Source organism: Jaculus jaculus, chromosome 3 (assembly GCF_020740685.1).
Source record: "Jaculus jaculus isolate mJacJac1 chromosome 3, mJacJac1.mat.Y.cur, whole genome shotgun sequence".
NCBI classification, from domain to species: domain Eukaryota; kingdom Metazoa; phylum Chordata; class Mammalia; order Rodentia; family Dipodidae; genus Jaculus; species Jaculus jaculus.
This window is the reverse complement of record NC_059104.1, coordinates 536415-558291: the sequence shown is the minus strand read 5'-3', so window position 1 is coordinate 558291 and position 21877 is coordinate 536415. Positions and strand designations below refer to the sequence as shown.

The 21877-nt window shown below is 45.2% G+C and overlaps 1 protein-coding gene and 1 long non-coding RNA gene across 3 annotated transcripts in view; both read right to left on the bottom strand.

The window, feature by feature from the left end:
- The window catches only part of Gas6 (growth arrest specific 6), a 36026-nt gene extending 23547 nt beyond the window's left edge, over nucleotides 1-12479 (bottom strand). For both annotated transcript variants that reach the window (XM_045145757.1, XM_004663377.2), the window contains exons 1-2: nucleotides 12386-12479; nucleotides 11952-12118 (exon numbers count right to left, since the gene is read on the bottom strand). In XM_045145757.1, coding sequence (XP_045001692.1) covers nucleotides 11952-12118; nucleotides 12386-12464 — 246 coding nt within the window. In that variant the 5' untranslated portion in view covers nucleotides 12465-12479. The remainder of the gene's footprint in view (nucleotides 1-11951; nucleotides 12119-12385) is intronic.
- A 199-nt stretch (nucleotides 12480-12678) lies between these two features.
- Nucleotides 12679-21877, bottom strand: part of LOC123459388 — a 70828-nt gene continuing 61629 nt past the window's right edge. Inside the window, exon 3 of the long non-coding RNA XR_006636285.1 lies at nucleotides 12679-13336. This is a non-coding gene — a long non-coding RNA (uncharacterized LOC123459388). The remainder of the gene's footprint in view (nucleotides 13337-21877) is intronic.

The window sequence follows — 21877 nt, the reverse complement described above, 5'->3', positions numbered from 1 at the left end:
AGATAGATGTATGGAAAGATCATGGTCTGAGAGTTAGCCTTTTGTTACTGTGATCAAATACCTAACATAACTCCAGGGAAGTCAGAATATTTTAGCTCACAGTGTCAGTCCTTTATGGGGGAGGGTACGGCAAGGCAGAACAAGTCATGTCATGGTGGATCAGGTATAGCAGATAGCTTCAGGTTCACTGAGATGAACTTTCAGACCAAACACAGTTATGGAGGAAGGGATATTTATTGAAGCCTACAGATCCAGGGGAAGTTCCATAAATGGCAGAAGAAGCTAGCCTGCCTTCACAGGCCCAAGCAGAGAGAGAAAAGCACAAGCCTAAGAGCCAAAAGCCACAGCACAGTTCACGAACTCCAGCTAGGCACACTTTGTATATCTTTAGATTGAAATCTGAAACCCACCACCACACCTTAAGAGCCACCCAGTGACATTGCCTTCAGCCAGGTGACTGCAGATGCAATCTACAAACAAACAAACAACTGAATATATTGGGGGCCATCTATTCAAACTACCACACAGAGAGAGGGGAACACTAATGTTCAGCTAGCTTGCTCCTTTTCCTCCTTTCATTCTGTCCAGCTCATGGAATGGTACTGATCACATTCCAAATAGGTCTTCTCCACTCAGTGAATCCTCTCTGGAAACACCCTCACCAACTCACTCATAGGTGTGCCTCAATTTCCTAGGAGTGTCTAAATCCTCTTAAGTTGGCAATAAAGATTCTGCATCACAGGCTTCACATATCACTGATTCTCCATTTTATTAAATTCATAAGCAAGCACCCCAGCAGATAAAATAGACGCCAGTACTCTCAGGTAGTCTCTTTAATAATATGGGAATATTCCTATTATGGCTTCTGAAGCTTACACTGACAGTTTCACCTAAAGACTCACCTTATCATCACCGACATTTTCCCAATTCCCTCTGCCATGACCTCCATGGCAGGCAAGGTGCAAGGACCAGTGTAAAGGGGAACTTGAGACTCATCGTCACTTGACAGCAGGTGCTTCTCAGAGCTGAGGCTCAGGAGTCCTGCCCACTGGAGTGAGGAAGATCCATGTGAACGATATGTCACTGCAAGTGAATGCTTCCTTAGCCTCCTTTGTGGTCCTCACCAGCCAGGCTACAGCTGGGATGATCTTTAGTGGCCTCTTGATCCAATTAGGCCCAAAGATGGTTCATTCTCCAAAGAAAGACAAAACCTCCATGATGTCTGGCATGTCCTATGTGAAGAGCAGCCCACAGTGGGCTGGACTTGACATCTTCCTGTAGCTGCAAACAGGACAACCCCCTACTACCTACCATCTCATGCCATGCAGCTTGGAAGGTTCCAGAACATGGCAGAGTTTCCTACCTATCTTTGTTTCTAAAGTCTGTTGAGACCCTTTGACCCAAGACATCCCTGCCTAGAAGGAGTGGGACAATGCACTTAAAAGACTGGGCTTCTAGTCCTAACCCTCATTTACTTTCTCATACCAGCAGCTTCACAGAACATGGCCTTATTGCCATAGATGCATCTAACAGACCATACAAAACTCTTTCCCATAGACAGCCTCAGGAAACATTTGCTCTTCAAGATACACCCCACAAGTATTTGCCTCTACCTCCATACATAGGCCTAGGAATACTGGCTCCCATAGACAACCAGGCTCCACAGGTACTCACTTCTACAGACAGGCCCCAGAGTGGTTTGCTCCTGGTGAGTGGAAAGTTACTATATGCTTTGCTTCACCATCTCTTCATATGTTCTTAGACTGAGCCTTTCCTCTGTCCCAGTGTTAAGAAGCTGTCCCGTATTACAACACAACAAGGAGTAGCTACTTTTCCTTGTATGGATTAATTCCTTTGGTAAGTAATAGCTTTAAAATTTGTTTCTAAAATCCTTTACATCAACTAAGATGCCTTCAAGGAGTGGATGACTACTAATTAGCTGCTCATGAGGTTTCCATGGGAAGCAGTCACAGAAATTCACCAAGCCCTTGACCAAGATGTGGTGAGCTAGACAGCAAACGGCCCAGTGAAAACTTTCAGCCATGTAGCCTAGGGGGGTGATAGGCAGTTAATCCCCCAAAAAACACTTGAATAGGAGAGAGGGGCCGTGAAGCTCCAACTGGAAAGACAGACAGGCAGGAAGGCAGGCAGGCATGTTAGAGAGGAGCCTTCTGGGCTCTTCAGTATTTGTAGGTTCAGTCCCATTGAAGTGCCTCTGCCTTCCAGGGACTTCTCCCGTCCTCCCCTCCCCCCCCCCCGGCATTTTCTCTTAATCCATAATTACAAACCTCAGGCTTGATCTAGAGCTGCACACACAGGGTGGCCTTGTGACTGAATTCCTCCTAAGGAAGTACAAGCCATAAACCTGAGTAAGGACAGCTGGTGCAGGGGGAGGGGGCATGCTGGAATGTGATATGATGACTATAGCTCCAACATCTTGTAGTGTGTGAGGAGCCTTGAAAACAAAGGTTATATATACACTGGGACTGTGGGGCACAAGCTGATTGTGTGGGTCCCTGGCTGCCACTGAGCAGCTACAGCTAGCTGCTTCTTATCTTTTACCTGAAAAAGAAATTTTAACTTCTACCCCACTTAAACTTTATGTAGCCCAAAATAGGATTAACTGAATTTGACAAATTACTAATTACCTGCAAAGTGACATTGTAAACCTAGAGATTTCATGACATTCTGAGAATGTTTGGGAGATATTCACCACTAACTTAGATAAAGGAGAGTTTAGGCTCATTAATAATAAAAGACAGTGTAACAGAATTGTTTAGAAGAGAACGTCTGATTAAGGATGAAGACAGGCTCATGAGAATGCAGATGAAACAATTAAACATATCTTGTAAAACATGTTCATTGTGGTAAAGAGAATGCTGTTTTTTAAAAAATTACTGTTTCGGAAAAACTGTTCTGCCCCTCCCCAAATTCTTATACCAATTATCCTTATCCTTAAACTTTCAAGACTGGTGCATTTACAACGTTGGTTCTACAAAGCACAAGGTAGAGTAGGTCTGTCTCTTTAATGTATGATTTGACCTCTCCAGAGTAATGTGTGTGCTTGCTAGTAGGCTTTGCTCTCTGGTGCAAGGGGACACACTTTATGTGGGCTTCTGTTGCAGTGCTCTAGGACATGCCTAGGTTCTCAAGGCTAAGCATAATAATGCCACTTATAAGGGTGAATGGTGAGGCTGCTCACAGCAAGAACAGGGACAAAGTGTCAGGAAATGGTGATACTTCTAGCAGACCCCAGAACCTTGCCTCTTAGAAGAGGCAGACTTACTTGTGAACCAACTGGAACTGAACTGAGCATGGCTATAGTCACTAAGGGACTGATGAGTGTCAGGCACTGACCAGTTTTTTGGAAACCTCTGTGGTGGGCAGCACAGTGTTGGCAAGGAGACTGTCACTCCTATGCTGCCTGGTGAGGAGTTCTAGGTTGCTAGCTAGCTAGTCTAGTGATAGATAGTCCTGGCTTACCAGTGGAAGCAGGAAAAAAACCTCAAAATATTCAGTATTGAAGAAAGGCCAAGGAATTGGCCAGCAAGGTGGCTGCTTGAGCAGAATTCAACTTGCCTGGCCTTACTGATGACATAGCATCTTTTGGGGTTGGGAAAGGTCATGTATGGTGTCTCCTCAAGTCCATGGCCATAGCACTCTGAAGCCCACTTTCAGCCCCATAACATCCATTTTAGACTTCTGACCCCTAAAGCCTTAAGACAGCAAAACTGTCTTTTAAACCATTAAGTTTGGAATGAATGGAATGCTTTGACTGTTCTTGTGGAGGTCTTCTGACATGGACACTGTGTGAACATAGAGGCTGTGGAGGATGATCTACAGCATTTGTGCATTTGGTGCTGGCCCCAGAGAAGGAGGCCATGTACTCCTCAGGGCCAAAAAGATGACTTGATGCCTGATGGCCATGAGAAAAGCTGGGCAGCCCCTGCTGTAGGGCAGGGCCACATGACAGGTGACCAGGGAACAAACAAGGGCAGAGACAAAGACAGTCCATACAATGGCTGGGTAGCCATTGATTGAGGGAGGGGGGAGGTGTAGAGGGGCTATAGCACTAACTAGACAAAAAGAAGCTAGTAAGGGATGAGGAGAATGCAAAAAGTAAAAGAAAATAATTGTTAGTGGCCATCCATCTCGAATATCTTCCCTAGAGGGTGGCTGTGAAAATTCCCATCACATGTTGCTATATGTGTCTCTGAGAAAACCAAAATAATATGTTATCTGATCATACAAGGCTACATGACAAAATGCTGACACAACCCAGGGCTCATGAGGAAGCTTCAGACAGTGATAGTGTAGCTTGGAGAACCTGGTAGGATGCTTCTCAGTGGTCACAAGGGTGGGAAGAGGTCTTACTGTAGACTTCATGCACTGTGGAAGGTACCCATTACCACAGCAAAACATGGAAACTGGGGTCTGAGTGTCATCTGTGCCACTCTGGGAGGAAATGTAGACAAATCCCTTAAACTTCAGGGCCTCAACATACTAAAGCATAAGATCTGGTGGCTAGACTCGGGCCAACCCCAAGCTCTAAAACCCAGGAGCAACTACAGCATTCATGCCTGTTCCTGACTTATAAAAGCAGGGTCATGTGCTTTTGGGAACTGACAGTGACTGCATCTCTAGATGCAGTGGGGTTGAGAAAGGGACTATGACTGCAGCCTCTGGTGGAGTGCCATGAGGCTGATGTAGCCATGTATGCACAGGGCTTGTGGTGATTCTCCTTCCCCTTCACTCAGACTGCGCCAGGAACCCTGGATACCACATTGTTTATAGTACCATGTTATCTTTTGGTGCTGTCTCATTGTCAATTTATTTATTTTTTTCGAGGTAGGGTCTCACTCTAGCCCAGGCTGACCTGGAATTCACTCTGTATTCTCAGGGTGGCCTTGAAATTACAGTGATCCTCCTACCTCTGCCAAGTGCTGGGATTAAAGGCATATGCCACCACGCCTGGCTCATTGTCAGTTTTGAAATAAGTGTAAAGCCCTGTCCATAAGCATTGCTTTTGACTCATTCCCACGGAGACCTGAGGCTTAGGAACACTCTGAGCACACTAAGCACACCACCTGTGGCCCCCAAGGTGCTCTCAATCTGCAAAGACAAAAGGGCCAAGAGGCCGAAAAGAGCTTCTGAACTCTAGCAGACACTTTCAGAGCTTTAAAACTGAACAACTCTACAAGGGGCAGTTTTGGGTATACAAGTGGCTCAGCCTGAGACCATCCATCTGGGTGCAGTTGACCTGGGGAAGGGCACTGGTGCTACTCAGATATGAGCTGCCTGCTGAAAGCTCACTGAGGCATGACAGTACAGTTTGGGCCCAGGAGTGCACTTTGTTAGGAGGTTCTCATAAAATTAGATCTATTGGGCTGGAGAGATGGCTTAGCAGTTAAGGTGCTTTCCTGCAAAGCCAAAGGACCCAGGTTTGATTCCCCAGAACCAATGTAAGCCAGATGCACAAGGTGATGCATGCATCTGGAGTTCATCTGCAGAGGCTGGAGGCCCTAATGTGACAGTTCTCTTTCCCTACTCCCCTCCAAAAATAAAGAAAAATATATAAAAAAATCTATAACAGGTTGAGGACAGTTGTGAGAACATGAATTTCATTACCAAGGCATCAATGCTGAGAGAAGACAAGAGGCCGGCTCCATGTGAGGGATACATGCCTGACACTGAAAACTGATGACAGGGGTAGTCGTGAGCCCTAGGGATGTAACATTTGCTGCTGTCTGGCTAAATGTATATACTATGCTCACCAAACTGCCCAGTAAGCACTTCTCTTAATGTTCATACCCATACATCAATGCTACTCTCACTTTTGGTTAGAGAAAATTCTCTTTTCAGATGGCAGTAACCTTGGGATGACTCAGAAGGCACCATAGTGGTGAGAAGAAGTGACAGAGGAGTGCTCAGCACTGAAACATCTCTATCATACCTTCCAAGGCTCAGGGTCCATTGTGGAAGAGGTGGTGGGAAGAATGTGAGAGCCAAAGGAAGAGTAGGATTCCTTGCAATGCACTCTTCCAGACACAAAATGGCCTGGATATCCATGACCTTGCAGTGCCTAACACTATGTACACAAGACCATCATAATAGGAGGAAAAGAATATGGCATCAAATTAAAAGAGAGACTGATGAGAGGGGGAAAAGTATGATGGAGAGTGGAGTTGCAAAAGGAAAAGTGGGAGGAGGGAGGGAATTACCATGGTTTATCGTCTACAATTATGGAGTTGTCAATGAAAAAAGAACCAACACAAAAACATTCAAGAACAGAAGGCAAGACAGACTCCAGAAGAGCACAAATAACCATCGCGTATTCTGTGCATTTTATGTCCATTCAGCACCAAGAAGGAAGTAACTGATATTTCCAGCTTTTACTACCAGCTCCTTAAAAAACATTTAATTTTTTTAAAAAAATTCTCTTTCTACTCTCTCAGGGCCAACCCTAGTGTGTTTGCAATGAAAGTGCTAGACAGTATGGCTGTCAGCAGATGAAGGTTTCCAACCTAACCCTAAGCCCTAAGCCTCAGACATGGAGCTCTGCCTGGTAGAAAGAGCTGCAGCTTTCACCTGCACAGGTCATGAGGCAACAATACATGCAGGAAATTGGGACCTAGCCAAGAGCCATGAGGTGAGTATCCTGGTGGGCTGGGCTTTCCAGGCCTCAGCTCAGACTTCAGAGCTCTTCACTTTGCTTTCTTCTAAAGGATATTTTACAAATGTCTTAGTTTTCACAGACACTGAGTCTGAAAGGGGTTGGGAATCATCCACAGTTGCTGGGCACTTTGTTGTTACACTACAGAAGGTCCCAAAACCTGAGGGGCTTACCTCCTCTCCAAGCCTACCTCCAGACCCATCTGCTGGCCCAGTTGTCAGCTTCAAATCTGTGCCAAGTCAGCTCTGCAGAGGAACAGCCAGCTGGCAACAGTTCTGTGACCCTGGACAACGGTGTCCTACCCTCAAGGACTACAGTGGTAAAATCCCTAAGGAGATGGCCAGAAGGGAGGGAGCAGAATGTTGGGGGTGGGGGAAACCCAAGAGATAAGCTAGGAAAGAAAAGTATGTAAGTATATACTTGCTTGTTTCTGTGTAACTCTGGGTAATATGTATGTCTACGTAAGAATAGGAATGCGCACATATACCATGTAATTATCATACATCATATGTCTATGTGTCTGTGTGTGACTGATTGTGTGTGGATGTTTTGGGGACAACTGTTTAGGCAGGGTTGAGTGGGTGTTTCATATGGATGTCCTCTTCTGACCAGAAACCCTCTCAGAGGGTCCCTTTCCCTGCTATGACACCCCCCACCATTACTCCATCTCAACAACTGGGCCCCTGTATCTATCAAGTGGTGTCCTAAGGGAGACATAGAGGCTTCCATCTGCTCAGGAAATGGCTTTTCCCTAAGCTGTCCCTAAAGAACCCACCATCTTAGGAAAAAAGGTCCTTGGCAGGTAGATGTGGAGTCACCTGGGCCTTTTAAACTGACAGAACCCCAAAATCCTACCAAAGTTAAGCTGCAACAATGGAGAGGGACCACCACATCTGGGGTAAGAAGAATGAGCCAGAGACACACAGAGAATAAGACAGACAGAAACTGCAGGAGAAGGAGAGGCACTCCTTCAGTTAGCTCGTACAAGAGTTCATACAAGGATTACTCACAGGTGGCCTGTTGTGAATCTTGCAATATTATTTGTATCTCAAATAAAGCAAGGTGCTGACCAGCAACCAGGCCTGAGTTTTTCTGCCTGTAGGTGGGTTCCAAGAACCTGTCAGAGGCTCTGTCTGGGATAAGGCTCTGGACCAACTTCAGGAAGCAGACACCCTCTCTGGAAGCCCCACCTTAGCCTTAAAGGATTCAGCAAATTAGTAAAAGGCTCCTGAAGAAGTGTGGAGGACTAAGCCTGGAGAGAGCTTGGGTGTTAACAGTGACAGCATAGGCAGTAGCTCTCTGAGCTGGCAGCAGCTGAGACAGGGAATCTGGCCAGGGAGAGTGAAGTGCCCGGAAGGGACAGTAACAATATAAAGGGAAACGAGATAAGCAGAGAAGCAGTGGGGGAGAGGAGGGACAAAGTGATTAGAAGTGGCCAGGGCTGCTACCACAGGACGCACCCACCACACCCACTAAGGAATGTGGAAGGAGGCACTCAGGAAATGTGCAGAGGAGGACCAGTGTCCCCTCCCAGCAGAAGGTATGTGAAAACACTGGCTACTGAGAAAGACCCCCTGTTGACTAGAGGGCTGAGGTCTGGTATTTCCCTTCCTAACAGCAAGGAAAAAAAAAAATAGAGCAGGAAGAACTGGGGCTCTTCCCCCACACCTGGAGCACTGATCAGGTCCCTGGGGAGGAAGCCCAGAGCCCTGGCCAAGTCCACCCAGCTGGGGGAAGGGTAGGGCCAAGTTCTTACTCACTCCCTGTCCCTGGGAATGGCAAGGTGAAGAAGCTGGATGTGGACAGGTGTGTGTTAAGTATAATTGGTAGAGACACCATGCAGAGCACTGGCGAGTCCGAGAACCCTAAATTCAGGGATAGCAGGGTGGGAGCAGCAAGACTCTAACAGGTACTTAAAAGCTATTTTTGTTCTAAAAACACCAACTCTTTCTTTGGGCCCAAAGAACTTAAAACCTGCCCATAATTTTTTTTTTGCCTGTTGCCTTTACTTTGGGTCACTTGCTTACTCCCTCATGTAAGCATGTTAATCCCTCAGGGAATGCCTATATAAAAGGGGATGCATACATATCTCATCCCCTTTCTAAGCCGGAGGCACAAAAATAAAAGCAAGGAGACATCTGACTGTGAGCTTTTTATAATGTCCTGTTCCAGATCCCCAAAAAGCTAGACATTGTCATAAACCTGCAGTCACCTCAGGTACCAGAGACAGCAGAGCCTCAGACTACCCCTAAGTTGAGAACAATTATCTCTGAAGGCGAGGCTCTTCTCTGGAGCAGAAGTAACCATCTCCTGAGAACCAGCTTGTTCCTTCAAGCAGAAAGGACTCCTTCTGATCACCTTATAGAACCAGAACTGAGATCAATTATGATCAACCAGGTCACACCCTGACCAGGAGTGCTTAATTACGCATACATGGCCTCTAGTCTAATTCTTCCTCTATTTAAACTTAAAGCTCATGTCAGTGCGTGAAAGGTGAACTAGGGGTCACTGGAGCTCTCTATCTGTTCTTTTGCCAGTGTCTGCCACTGGACTCAATTGATGTATGAGAAAGGGAGGCTAAGCTTTTGGGACTCTCAGACCTGGGGCTTTTATGCTATAACCCCAGTTGCAGAATCAATTTATGTGTGGGCCCTGCCTAGATGGGTAAGGATTTCCTAGAACCATCTGGGAATCTGGTCTGGAAGGTGATGTGCAGATCACAGCTTTTCACTGTGGCACACTGGGATCCAGGTGAGCCCATGAGCCCAGGACATATCCCTTGTCTAGAACATCTCACAAGCCTCATCCAAAACATGAAATGAGCTACATTTCAAGGCCAGGAAAACTAAGTTAACATTTCTTAGGGAGATAATGCCAGAGCCTCTGCTGATTCTTATTTCTGGAGGCATGGGGTAAGGGGTGAGGAAGGAGAAAGAATGGTAGCTACAGGAAAGTGTAAGGTTCAGGAGTGACCAAGACCATGAAGACCACTCTGAGGCAAAGATGGAAGCTTTTATTCAGGGAAAACATGATCTGCCAGGACTGACTTTCAAGAGTGAAGCACAGTCAACTATGAAATTACAGATAGTGGGCTATATAGAGTTCTTCAGTTGGGGGAAGGTGAGGAAGGGAAAATAACTCCTTTGTTCTTTACCCTAGCCATTTCAAATAGCTAGGGTGTGAGACCAGAGCAGTGACCAGGTGACCTGGGGCATTGTTAGGAAAGGAAGGAATAATGGCTCAGTGGTTCCTTGAGGAATGTGGATGACCCACTTCCTTGTGTCTGTTGCCACCCTGCTGTCTTTGGTGACTCCATTTTGTCCTGGCCTAAAAGTAGGACCCCTCTGTATGGACACCAGGGCTAACAATCCATGTGCTGTGGGGGCTTTCCTACAAAGGCGGTGTTCAACTGGGAAGCTGATCCTTGAAAGGAAAGCACACATGGTGTTATTTGGGTATGGTGGTGGGAAAGAGAATGGGATTTTGGACAATTCTAGAGATTTCTAATGGGAACAGGTATCTGCCAAGTCCTGATGGGGACGAGCATAGGACAGAAGGGAACTCTCCAGCATTTTAGCCTAAAGTTTCACACAAATGGAAACAGAAAAGGAACTCCACGGTGCATGCCTGCGTGCGCGCGTGCGCGCGCACACACACGACATAGAAGTTATTTTACAGAGACAGAGTCTCAAGTATTCTTCATGCCTTCATTTCACATCATTGCAAATAAAATTATAATTAAAACTCAAAAAGCAGTTAAAACCAGTGGGACCTGACTCAGGGAAGAGCAGCCCCATGTTGGGACAGCCAGGAGGGGCCAGCTCAGGCCTGTCGGTCCTGGCAGGCAGGCTGCAGAGGGGCAGGGCTCTGTGAACTGGGCGGTGGCCTTGCTCTCAACTCTTGTCACCACAAGCCCTATCCCATGCTCCACTCCACTCTGAATGTCAGAATGTTCCAGGGGAGGGGAGGGTTGGAGGGCACTGAAGCAGCCTCTGGAGGCCATAGCCCAGGCAACTAGGGTTGAGGAGCTCTGCCCTAGACCTGCCAGTGGCTGGACTCTTGAGCTACCAGGATTCATCAAAGAAATAGGAAAACAGCAAGACTGGAAAAAGGTCAGCCCCCACCTGCCTCTAAGAGGAGCAAAGCCTGTGAGCGCTTGAGGGAGACAGCCCATCATCTGATCTTGGCTTCTACACTGGGTAGCACAGCCAAAGCTGTAATGCTGCTGTCAGAAAAGCAGACCTGACAGGGATTGTCCAGTCAACCAATCAGACATAAATAAAAGCAAAGGCCGAAAAGACCTGCATGGCTCATACAAGACCCACTCTTTTTAATCACATGTGATGCTTATTTCATCTCAGAAGAATTCTTTGAAAGAAAAATTCCGACAGAACCAAAAACTTAGCTGTGAAATCATGCCGACTTGGCAGCCATAGGTGACAGGATGTCCTTTGCACCAGCCAGCCTGGATCTTAACCTCAGGCATGCCCCAACCCCCATACATTTACACCACTGGGAGGACTGTCCTGCTCTCACACTCAACTCCTGCAGAAACTCTCGGGAACACGTGGGCATGCAGTCTTCAGCTCGCCCACCCCATTCCCCAAGGACATTATTAATAGACGTTTGTCCTGGACCAGTACAGCCCCTGCAGAGGCAGGTGCAGGCCCTTCTTCACCTTCCGGTATGCGTGTTCTCTGCACAATTCCTGTCATTATATTTTTGGACCTGCTGCTGCAAGCAATTCCAGTCCTAACTAAGATCTTTCAATTCCTCTTTCAGAAAAACCCTGGGTCCCTCTGGAGAAGGACCAAGGGGCAGCCACGCCCTCATTTCCAACCCAGCTTGGAGAGAGGACCATAAGGAAAACTGGGTTTTTAACCATATTTTGCCTATATCACAGGCTCCTCTTTTCATCCTGGGGTAAAGGGAGGCTCAGTTTAGACATGTCCTTAAACAGCTGAGGCATTTCCCCAGCCCTGGACATGTCTATTAAAGCGCTGTCCTCAGAGGCTACTGCTGGGTCTCAGCACACACTCAAGGACCTGCCCCCTCAGGCCCCTGCGAAGGAGAAGATCTGGGTTCACCATGGAATATGGGGCTTAAACGGTGGAAGTGCAGGCGTAGGGTGCCCAGAACTCAGGGGCCCAGTATCCTGAGACATCGGGACTCCAGGAAAAGGTGTCTGGGGTGCCACAGTCCCTGGTTCTCCTAGGCCTGCGCAGGCTGAGTTGGGACGCGGACTCCTGGGCGCCCCGAGGCCTCGGCACGCGCTCACCGTCTCCGGGTCGTTCTCAAACACCTCCCGGGCCTCCTCCTTGCTGCACAGCTCCTCCACGCACTCGCGCTCCAGGTGGCCCTGCTTGGCCTCCTCAAAGACCTGGTTGGCGCGGCGCTGCCTGGGCCGCAGGAACTGCGCCGCCTCGCGCGCTCGCAGCAGCACGGCTGCAGGGAGAGAGGCGCGCCGTCAGCCTTCGTCCGCGCAGGGATGGGATGTTGGGGTTCGGGGTGCCCGGGATCCGTGACGCTCGGGGCAGGGTGCCTGGGATGTCCGGGGACCGAGATACCCGGGATGCCCAGGGCCGGTATACTTGGGGCCGGAATGGAATCCCTCGGTGTCTAGGACACCCAGCGCCTGGATGCCCTGGCAAGGTGCGGGAGGGGCGCCGCGCTCTGCGAGCGCTGGGCTCAACGAGGCCCGCAGGTACTCACTGTGAGAGGACTCGGAAGCCAGCAGGAGCAGCAGCAGCGCGGTGCCCAGGACCGCGCTGGGCCCCGGAGGAGGCGGCATGGCGGAGCCGGGGCCGGGAAGCCGGGCGGCCGAGAGCGCGCGGTCAGAGCGCCCGGAAGGCAGAGGCGAGCCGCGGGCGCCGCGGGGCAGGGGCTCTGGTCATCCTGGCCGGGCGGCGCGGAAGGTCACATCCCCACCGCGGTGGCGCCGCACCCGGCGCTCGCTGCAGATCTGGGCCGAGCAGGCAGCGGGGCCGAGGGCGGGCCTGGGCGGGTCGGAGGCGGAGCCGTGGCTCAGTGAAGGCGGGGCCTGCGGGGCGAGCCGGTCTAGCGCTGACCAGTTTGACTTGTGCGTCCTAGAAAGGAGGTCTGCAGTGGGGACTGGTTCTTTTGCTGGGAATGCGGTAAAAGGAAAGGAACAAGATCCGGCCTCCAAGGGCCATGCGACCGTTTTCCATGGTCCCACTCCAGACGTCCTTCTTGGACTCCTCATTCTTGAGCATATTTTCTCCGCCAAGGGAAAGATATAAACTGAAGCCAAATCCAATGCCATGGAGGTCCAGGGAGCGCTAGATGAAAATTTTCCTTTTGTAATTTGGTTTCCACACGATTACATTTGTTTTTCCAGTGTATATTTAAGCTGAAAGCAGCATTTTGTGTTGTGGGAGGTCAGGGCTCTTTGGCTCTTGACTCAAAACACTTTGCAACACATACACACTTGCTGGCCAATCTTGGGATGAATGCAGGGAGGCAGCAGTTGTGCTAGGCAAGAGAGGGGGTCTGTTCTGGGGCCTCCTCACCCCAACAAGCCTGAGAAGTCAGTTGCTTCCACCTCAAGTAGTTTCCCATGCACTTGGCTGGGTGAACACAGCTTGGATTCTTGGAAGAACATTCAGGTCACTGAGCGGAATTCTTTAAGGTCATTGGTTTCAACTTATTAGGTGGAATTAACAAACACAAATATGTTAATTTCAGAGAAACAAATATGGGAATAATCTTCAAAGAGAATTCAAAACTGGATAAGCCCTTGTGCCTGTTTTCAAGCCAGAGCTAAGGCACTCCTAGGAAACGGAGCCATATCCTTCAGGGGCCAGGAGAGCACTCTGAATTTCCCAAAGCTGCCTCAGCCCTACAAGCACCATGTACTTGGGAAAATATCCCCATGTTAACTTTCCTAGTTGCTCTTAAGAAGAAACACTAGTTTTAAGAAACCTGGGTGTGGGGATAGAAGGATTGCTTAGTGGTTAAGGCACTTTCCTGCAAAGTCAAAGGACCCATGTTCGATTGCCCAGGACCCACATAAGCCAGATGCACAAGGTGGCGCATGCCTGTGGAGTTCATTTGCAGTGGCTGTATGCCCTGGTGCGCCATCCCCCATTTCTCTCTCAAGCAAATAAAAAAAAATCTGGGTGTGTTCATGAATTACTCCACATGAGCTCTCACTGCAAGTCAGGTAGTGTTCTGGCTTTTTTGCCCATCTGTCTCCAATATTTTCAATCCATCTTCTTTACTGAAAATCCCAAGAATGATGCCTTTCATTATGCAGACACTTGGTTTAATAAGATACATTTACTGGGTTGTTTTGAATTAGAAAATTAAGCAAGGGAGGAACCAAGTGTGGAATGTGGAAGACTGGTATATCCAGATCACTTCAAAAACTTCAACCCAGTCACCAGTACCAAAAAAGAAAAAAAAAAAAAAAGTACTCTAGGGCAGAAATGGAAAAATCAGTGAGAAACGACCTGGGTAATGTGTTCCAGAATGGAAAGAATCTCCAGCATTATGATGTGCCCAGAGCTGACTTAGGGGAGGTAAATGGCTTAGTCCCACAGGGATAGGTCAGAGCTATGTGCAGTGTTATGACCAGACTGACTGCCAAGAGGAAGCCCTCTTACCAGGGACAAACGGGTGAACAAAAGAGGTAGGGGGAAGTGAGGTGTCTGCAGAGAACACATTTGCATTCTTCATTGCCATTTATCCATTCAACACACATGAAATAAGTGCTTGTTAGTTTATCTTAAGAGGCACTGCTCTGGTGTTGACCAAAGCAAAATTATATTTGATTCCTATTTGTTTATTTGTGTTTCAATAGCTTTATTAATGTCTACTGGGAATTCCAGTAAACGGAATCCACAAGATATATTCTTGCATTCCTGAGACATATGTGTATGCCTGTGAAACAATCAAAATCAGGTTAAGAACATACTCATAGTCCAAAAAGCACACTATACTCTTTGCTCATTTTCCCATTATAATGTCCCTGATTTACCCTGAAACCCCATCCTAAGAAAGAAAGCCACTAATTGGCTTCTGTCACAACAGATTATTTTTCATTACCTAGAATTATATGTAGAAAGAACTACATACTGCACAAAAATTTTTAACCATTTCATTGGCAACTTCCATAAATAAAAACACTGTACCATGATCATAATCTCCTACCACCCTCCCTTTGCCCCCTCCCAAATCCCTCCTCCACTGAAACCCTTCTTTCCATCTAGTCTCTCTTCTATTTTGATTTCATCATCTTTTTTTCCCCACCTACTATGCAGGTCTTTTGTAGGTAACATCAGCCACTGTGAGGCACAAATATCTAGGCCACTTTGTGTTCTCAAGACAGTATTGTAAGCACTACTCCTTTGCTTTTGCTCATATTCTTTCAATCACTTCTGCAATGGCCCCTGAGACTTGGAGGGTGTGATAGAGACATTTCACTTAGTGCTGAACACTCCATTGTCACTTCTCAGCACTTTGGTGAGTTTTTGAGTCACCCAAGTGGTTACTGCTATCTGAAAAGAGAAGCTTCTCCAACCAAAAGTGAGACTAGCATTAATATATGGGCATAAACATAAGTATTTAGAGAGCAGTTTGATGGGCAAAATATATCCATTTAGCCAGACAACAGTAATAGTTTCCCTCCTAGGGCAAAGGCTTTTGATTAGGTTTTCAGTACCAGGCAAGAATTTCCTCCTGTGGAGGAGTGGGCTTCAAGTCCATTCAGAGAGCAGATGGTTTCTCCCATAACAGACATACACCAGTTGGTACATTTGGCCTGGCTGGCCAGACATATAGCTTACAGGATCCTCTGCTCATTAAGACTATTGATGACTTTTCTCCCCAACAGGCTGCATAGGTATTTCCAACATCCTGACAGTCAATAAGGAGGAGGTTTCCAGCTCAACTCCAGCTTGATTTCGGTGTCCTGCAGCCCAAGCACATGGAGTCTTCAGCAAAAGGATCTTATCATTTAGTTCTGGTGGGCAACAAAGAGCTTTGGCAATAGCCTGTAATGTTTTGGAGACATTGGGGGCCTCTCTGGCTGGTAAATGTCTGGAAAGTATCCTACAGACCCTAGCCAAGGCTGACCTGGAATTCACTATGTAGTCTCAAGGTAGCCTTGAACTCACAGTGATCCTCCTTCCTCTACGTTCTGAGTGCTAGAATTAAACACGTGTACCACCATGTCTGGGCAGCAAGGTCACTGAGAAATCAAGCAGAGTCTTTGGAGTATATGCCAAGAAGTGGTATAGCTGGGTCATATGGTAAATCTATTTTTAGGTGTCTCAGTAATCTCCACATTGATTTACATAATGGCTCCACCTCTTTTTATTCTCACCAACAATGGAGAAGAGTTCTTCTCTCACCACATCCTTGTCAGCAATTACTGCATTTGATTTCTTTTTCTTTTTCTTTTTTTTTTGAGGTAGGGTCTCACTTTAGCCCAGACTGATCTGAAATTCACTATGTAGTCTTAGGTTTGCCTGGAACTCATAGCAATCCTCCTACCTCTGCCTCCTGGGATTAAAAGTGTATACTAGCACTCAGTTGCATTTGATTTCTTGATGATAGCCATTCTTGCAGAAGTGATATGGTATCTCAAAATAGTTTTAATTTGCATTTCCCTGATGGTTATGGATGTAGAACATGTTTTAAGATATTTATTGGCCATCTATATTTTGCTTTTGAAAACTCTTTATTCAGTTCTACAGTCCAGGAAGATCTGTTTTAATTTTATATTAAATATTCTTCCAAAATCATTATTATTAGCTTTTTTTTTTTTTTTTTGAGGTAGGGTCTCATGCTAGCCAGGCTGCCCTAGAACTCACTATGTAGTCACAGGCTGGCCTTGAACTCATAGCAAGCAATCCTCCTACCTCTGCCTCCTGAGTGCTGGGATTAAAGCCATGCCTGGCTATAGCCAGTTTTTGAATGGGTTGTTTGTTGTTTGACTTCGTTTTATAAATTCTCTGTAAATCCTAGAGGTTAATCCTCTGTCATACTGGAAGGTATCCCATCCCTGGCACTGAAAAGTTTCTAGTAACAATTTTTGGCTTCTGGATGTGCCATTATCCAAAAAAGTAGTCTTTCATATGTCTTATTCAGAATATTTTGAATTTTGATTGACCCTACCTGCACCCTTCTTTTACTCAACCTCTTCGCCTGGTCTGACTTGGGCCTTTCCACTACCTGTAATCTGTTCTTCTACTTACATATATACAATACCAGCCCCTTAAGTCCTTCCCTCTCCTCCCTCCCTTATAGAATTTTTCTAGCTTACTGGCCTCTGCTACCTTTTTTTTTTTTGTTTGTTTGTTTTTCAAGGTAGGATCTCACTGTAGCCCAGGGTGACCTGGAATTTACTTTGTATTCTCAAGATGACCTCAAACTCATGGTGATCCTCCTACCTCTGCCTCCCTAGTACTGGGATTAAAGGTTTATGCCTCTACACCCAGTTTGCTACCAATTTTTGGTTTTAGTTCACACACAACTCTAAACATTTGTAGCTAGGCTCCACATATGAGAGAGAATGTGCAACATTTGGCTTTCTGGGCCTGGGTTACCTCATGTAGTATAATCTTTTCTAGATCCATCTTTTTCCCTGCAAATTTCATTTTTCTTTGCTGCTGAATAGAACTCTATTGTGTAAATGTACCACATCTTTATTATCCATTCATCTGTTGAGGAACTGGTTCCATTTCCTAGTTATTGTGAATAGAGAAGCAATAAACATGGCTGTGCAAATATCTCTAAGGTAGTGAAAAGTGTCATTAGGATATATGCCTACGAGTGCTATAGCTGGATCACATGGTAAATCAATTTTTAGCTGTCTCAAGAACTTCCACACTGAGGTGTATAGGTTTTTATTGGCCACAGCAGAGAAACAGGAGAGACTAAGATCTATCAGAAAGGAGGAAATTGGTCAGAATCCCACCAAGGAGCTTGCTGACCTGACCAATCTGTGTGGACATGTACAGATCCTCGGTGCCTGCCCAGTGTCCAGCGCCTAGCTTTAGGAGCAGAGACCAAACAAGGGAATTTTTAACCTCATCAGCCTCCTTGCAAAGTCAAGAAATTTGAAGGGGAGATAGCAGAGGAGCTGCTAAAAGGGACACAAGCGGGACCAGCTGAGCAGTTCCAGTACTACAGGCTTCCTGCACTCTCCCCATCCCCCAACTGACAGAACCATGACCCTCCCGAGAATGCATTCAGCTTCTGGTTCAGGGCATCCAGTACTGCTGATCAGAGCACCAGCTCCACAGCATAAGGAGAGATAGAGGTGGGCACTCAGCATTGGTGAGATTGGAAGACACCTGAAAAGATAATGAGACTGACTGACAAAAAAGCAGGCACAGGGCTGGAGGGATGGCTTAGGGGTTAAGGCATTTGCCTGCAAAGCCAAAGGACCTAGGTTCAATTCCTCAGGACCCACGTTATCCAGATGCACAAGGGGACACACACATCTGGAGTTTGTTTGCAGTTGCTGGCGTCCCTGGCATGCTTATTCTTTCTCTCTCTCTCTTCATCCCTCATTTTTTCTGTGTCAAATAAATAAATAAAAATAAAATAGTTTTTTAAAAAGCAGGTACATAGACCTTCACTGGAAGTGCTAATTTCTCTTTCTATGTCAGGGAAGGTTATGGGTTACATATTCTTGTTTGGCTTTACCAGTCTCAATTAAGCTATATTTGGGAGTTGACTATGGTTGCCTTTGATGCTTTCAGATTCATAGGGCCTTTGTCTTTTTCTTCTGTTATTATTGGGGGCAGGGTCCAATTCAGATCCAGGCTAATCTGGAACCCATTTCAGAACACAAATCTCAACCTCCCAGCTGACAGGATTAAGGGTGTAGAGCAATGCACACCCTTAGGGATTTTGGCTTTTTAAGGTAATTTGTTTGTTTCAATCCCAACAGTTGCATACTCTGTGCTGGTTTTTATTGAATGTGTATATGGCTCAGTTGAATGTTAGAATTTTGCCAGTAAATTGCCCTCCCAGCCCACTAGAATATGTGAATAGCAGGCAAACTCAACACCTAGAATTACTTCTGCATTTGGATTGGAGTATAAGATCTACACTTGGCACCTTAAACTCCTACTCTGAAGGTGCATAAAGTTGGATTTCCAAATCTAAGAGCACCACCTAGAAAACCTAAGCATCAAATTAACTCAGGATGCAAAAAATTGCAACATTATAATACAAAAAACAAAAAATCAAGACAATACAATCCCACCAAAAATTATAAAGTCATCATAAATGGCCCCCAATGAGACTATTTTAGATGAAATGCCTGACAAAGATTTAAAAAATGATTTTATCTATACTAAAAAAATCAAAGATGAAAACAAAGGAATTAAAGAAGAAAACAAGCTCCTGAAGGAATCCAAGAGAACACAGGAAACCAGCTTAATGAAATAAGGAAGTCATTATAAGACATGGGTAAGGAAATAGAAATACTGAAAAAAAAAAAAAACAGGCAGAAATTCTAGGACTGAAAAACACAGTTGGTCAAATAAAAAACTGTGGGAAGTCTCACCATTAGAATGGATGAAGGAGAGAACAGAACGTCTAATACAGTCCAACAAAGAGAAAGACAAGCTACTAGGAAGGTATGAATGGGAGTTTCAAGATATCCAGGACACTATGAAAAGATCAAACATAAAAATTAAGGGTATAGTAAAAGGAAAGGAATTTCAATACAGAGGTTTAGTAGGTGTTTTCAATAAAATCATAGAAGAAAAATTTCCCCAAATTGGGAAAGAAATGACAGTGCAGATACAGTAAGCTTTTAGAACACTGAACAGACAAAACCTAGAAAGGACCTCTCCTTGCCATGTTGTAATTAAACTACTAAACACACAAACCAAAGAAAATATATTGAAAGCAATTAGAGAGAATAAAGCAAGTCACCCATAAAGGCAAGCCCATCATGATCACAGCAGATTATTTAACACAAACTTTAAAAGCCATAAGTGCTTGGAATGATGTATTCCAAGTTCTGAAAGAACCTCCACACAGATTTCCACAATGGCTGTACCAGACTACATTCCCACCAATGGTGTAAAAGGGTTCCTCTTTTTCCATATCCTCACCAGCATTTATTGTCATTTGTTTTCTTGATGATAGCCATTCTGACAGGAATGAGATGGAATCGCAAAGTAGTTTTAATTAGCATTCCCCTGATGGCTAAGGATGTAGAACACTTTTTTAGATGTTTATATACCATCTGTATTTCTTCTTCTGAGAACTCTCTACTTAGTTCCATAGCCCATTTTTTAATTGGGTTGTCTGATTTCCTATTATTTTGTTTCTTGAGTTCTTTGTATATTCTGGATATTAATCCTCTGTCAGATGTATAGCTGGCAAAGATTGTCTCCAATACTGTAGGCTGTCTTTTTGCAGTAATGTCCTTTGCTGTACAAAAACTTTGAAATTTCATGAGATCCCAGTTGTTGATTAGTGGTTTTATTTCCTGAGCAATTATGGTTATATTCAGAAAGTTATTGCCTATGCCAATATGTTGAAGGCTTTCTCCTACTTTTTTATCTAGCAGTTTCAGAGTTTCAGGTCTGATATTAAGGTCATTGATCCATTTGGACTTGATTCTTATGCATGGAGAAAGACAAGGATCTATTTTCATCCTTCTACATATAGATATCCAGTTTTCCCAGAACCACTTGTTGAAGAGGCTGTCTTTTCTCCAATGAATATTTTTGGCATTTTTGTCAAAAATCAGATGGCTGTAGCTGCCTGAGTTAACATCTATCTGGAGTTCAGCTAGAGGTCCTAGCATACCCAGTTTCTCTCTGTCTCTGTATTTGTCTTTCTCTACTTGCAAGTAAAGTGGTTAATTAAAAAAAGAATACAGCTTATTTTAAAGTAGAAGGTAAAGAAAGCAGAGGGAACAGACTCCTTTTTGCAAAGGGATTTTCAGACCAGTAAAATCCATCAGTCTCAAATAGGAGCTGGACTTAAAAATATATATTATTTTTATTTGAGAGAGAGAGAGAATGGGCACACCAGGGCCTCTAGCTGTTGCAAATGAACTCCAGACACATGCAAACCCTTGTGCACATGTGCAACATTGCATGTTTGTGTCACTGTGTGTCTGGCTTACATGGGACTTGGAAATTCAAATATGAGTCCTTAGGCTTTGCAGGTAAGTGCCTTAACTTCCATGTTATCTCTCCAGCCCAAAGCTGCACTTTTATCAAATGAAGGAAGCCTACCCATCCACAGTCTATGATTAGTTAGCTTAAATGAAGACAAATGTGCTGGATGATGCATACAGTATTTTACAGGTCCAAGAAAGTCCACCAAGCCAGTCTGCCAAGCCAGCCCACAGCAGGAAAAATTCACTTAGACAAAGAAGGAGGAAGTGGGGTCACCCTCTTTGCCATCTTGGGTTATAATATAGTCACCTACCAAGGGCCATTCTCCCCTATCTGTCTGCTTAACCAAGAAACTGCCTATTTCCTACAGTGTTTCATCACTTCTTTGTTAGGTACTTTATTTTTATTCACTCATTTGTTTGAGAGAGACAGAAAGAGAAAGAATCAGTGAGAGAGAGAGAGAGAGAGAGAGAGAGAGAGAGAGAGAGAGAGAGAGAGAGAATGAGTGTGCCAGGGCTCCAGCCACCACAAACAAACTCCAGACGCATACACCACCCTATGTATCTGGCCCACATGGGCACTGGGGAATGGAACCTGGGTCCTTAAGCCTCACAGGCAAGTGCTAGGCCATCTCTCTAGCCCCTGCTTTATTTCTTTTGAGGCAATTGTGAATGGGAGTGTTTCCCTGATTTTTATCCTCAACATGTTTATTATTAATATATAGGAAGACTACTGGTTTCTGTGTATTAATTTGATATCCTGCTACTTTGCTGAAAGCATTTATTAGCTCAAACAGCTTTCTGGTAGAGTATTTAAGGTCCCTTATTTATAGAATCATATCATCTGCAAATAATAATAATTTGACTTCTTCCTTTCCTATTTGTACCCCTTTTATTTGTGTCTCTTGTCTTATTGCTGTAGCTAAGACTCTCAGTACTATATTAAATAGAAGTGGGGACAGTGGACACTCTTGTCTTGTTCCTGATTTTAGTGGAAATGCTTCAAGTTTTTCCTTATTTAGTATAATGTTGGCTATAGGTTTGTCAAATATAGCTATTATTATATTGAGATATTTTCTTTCTAC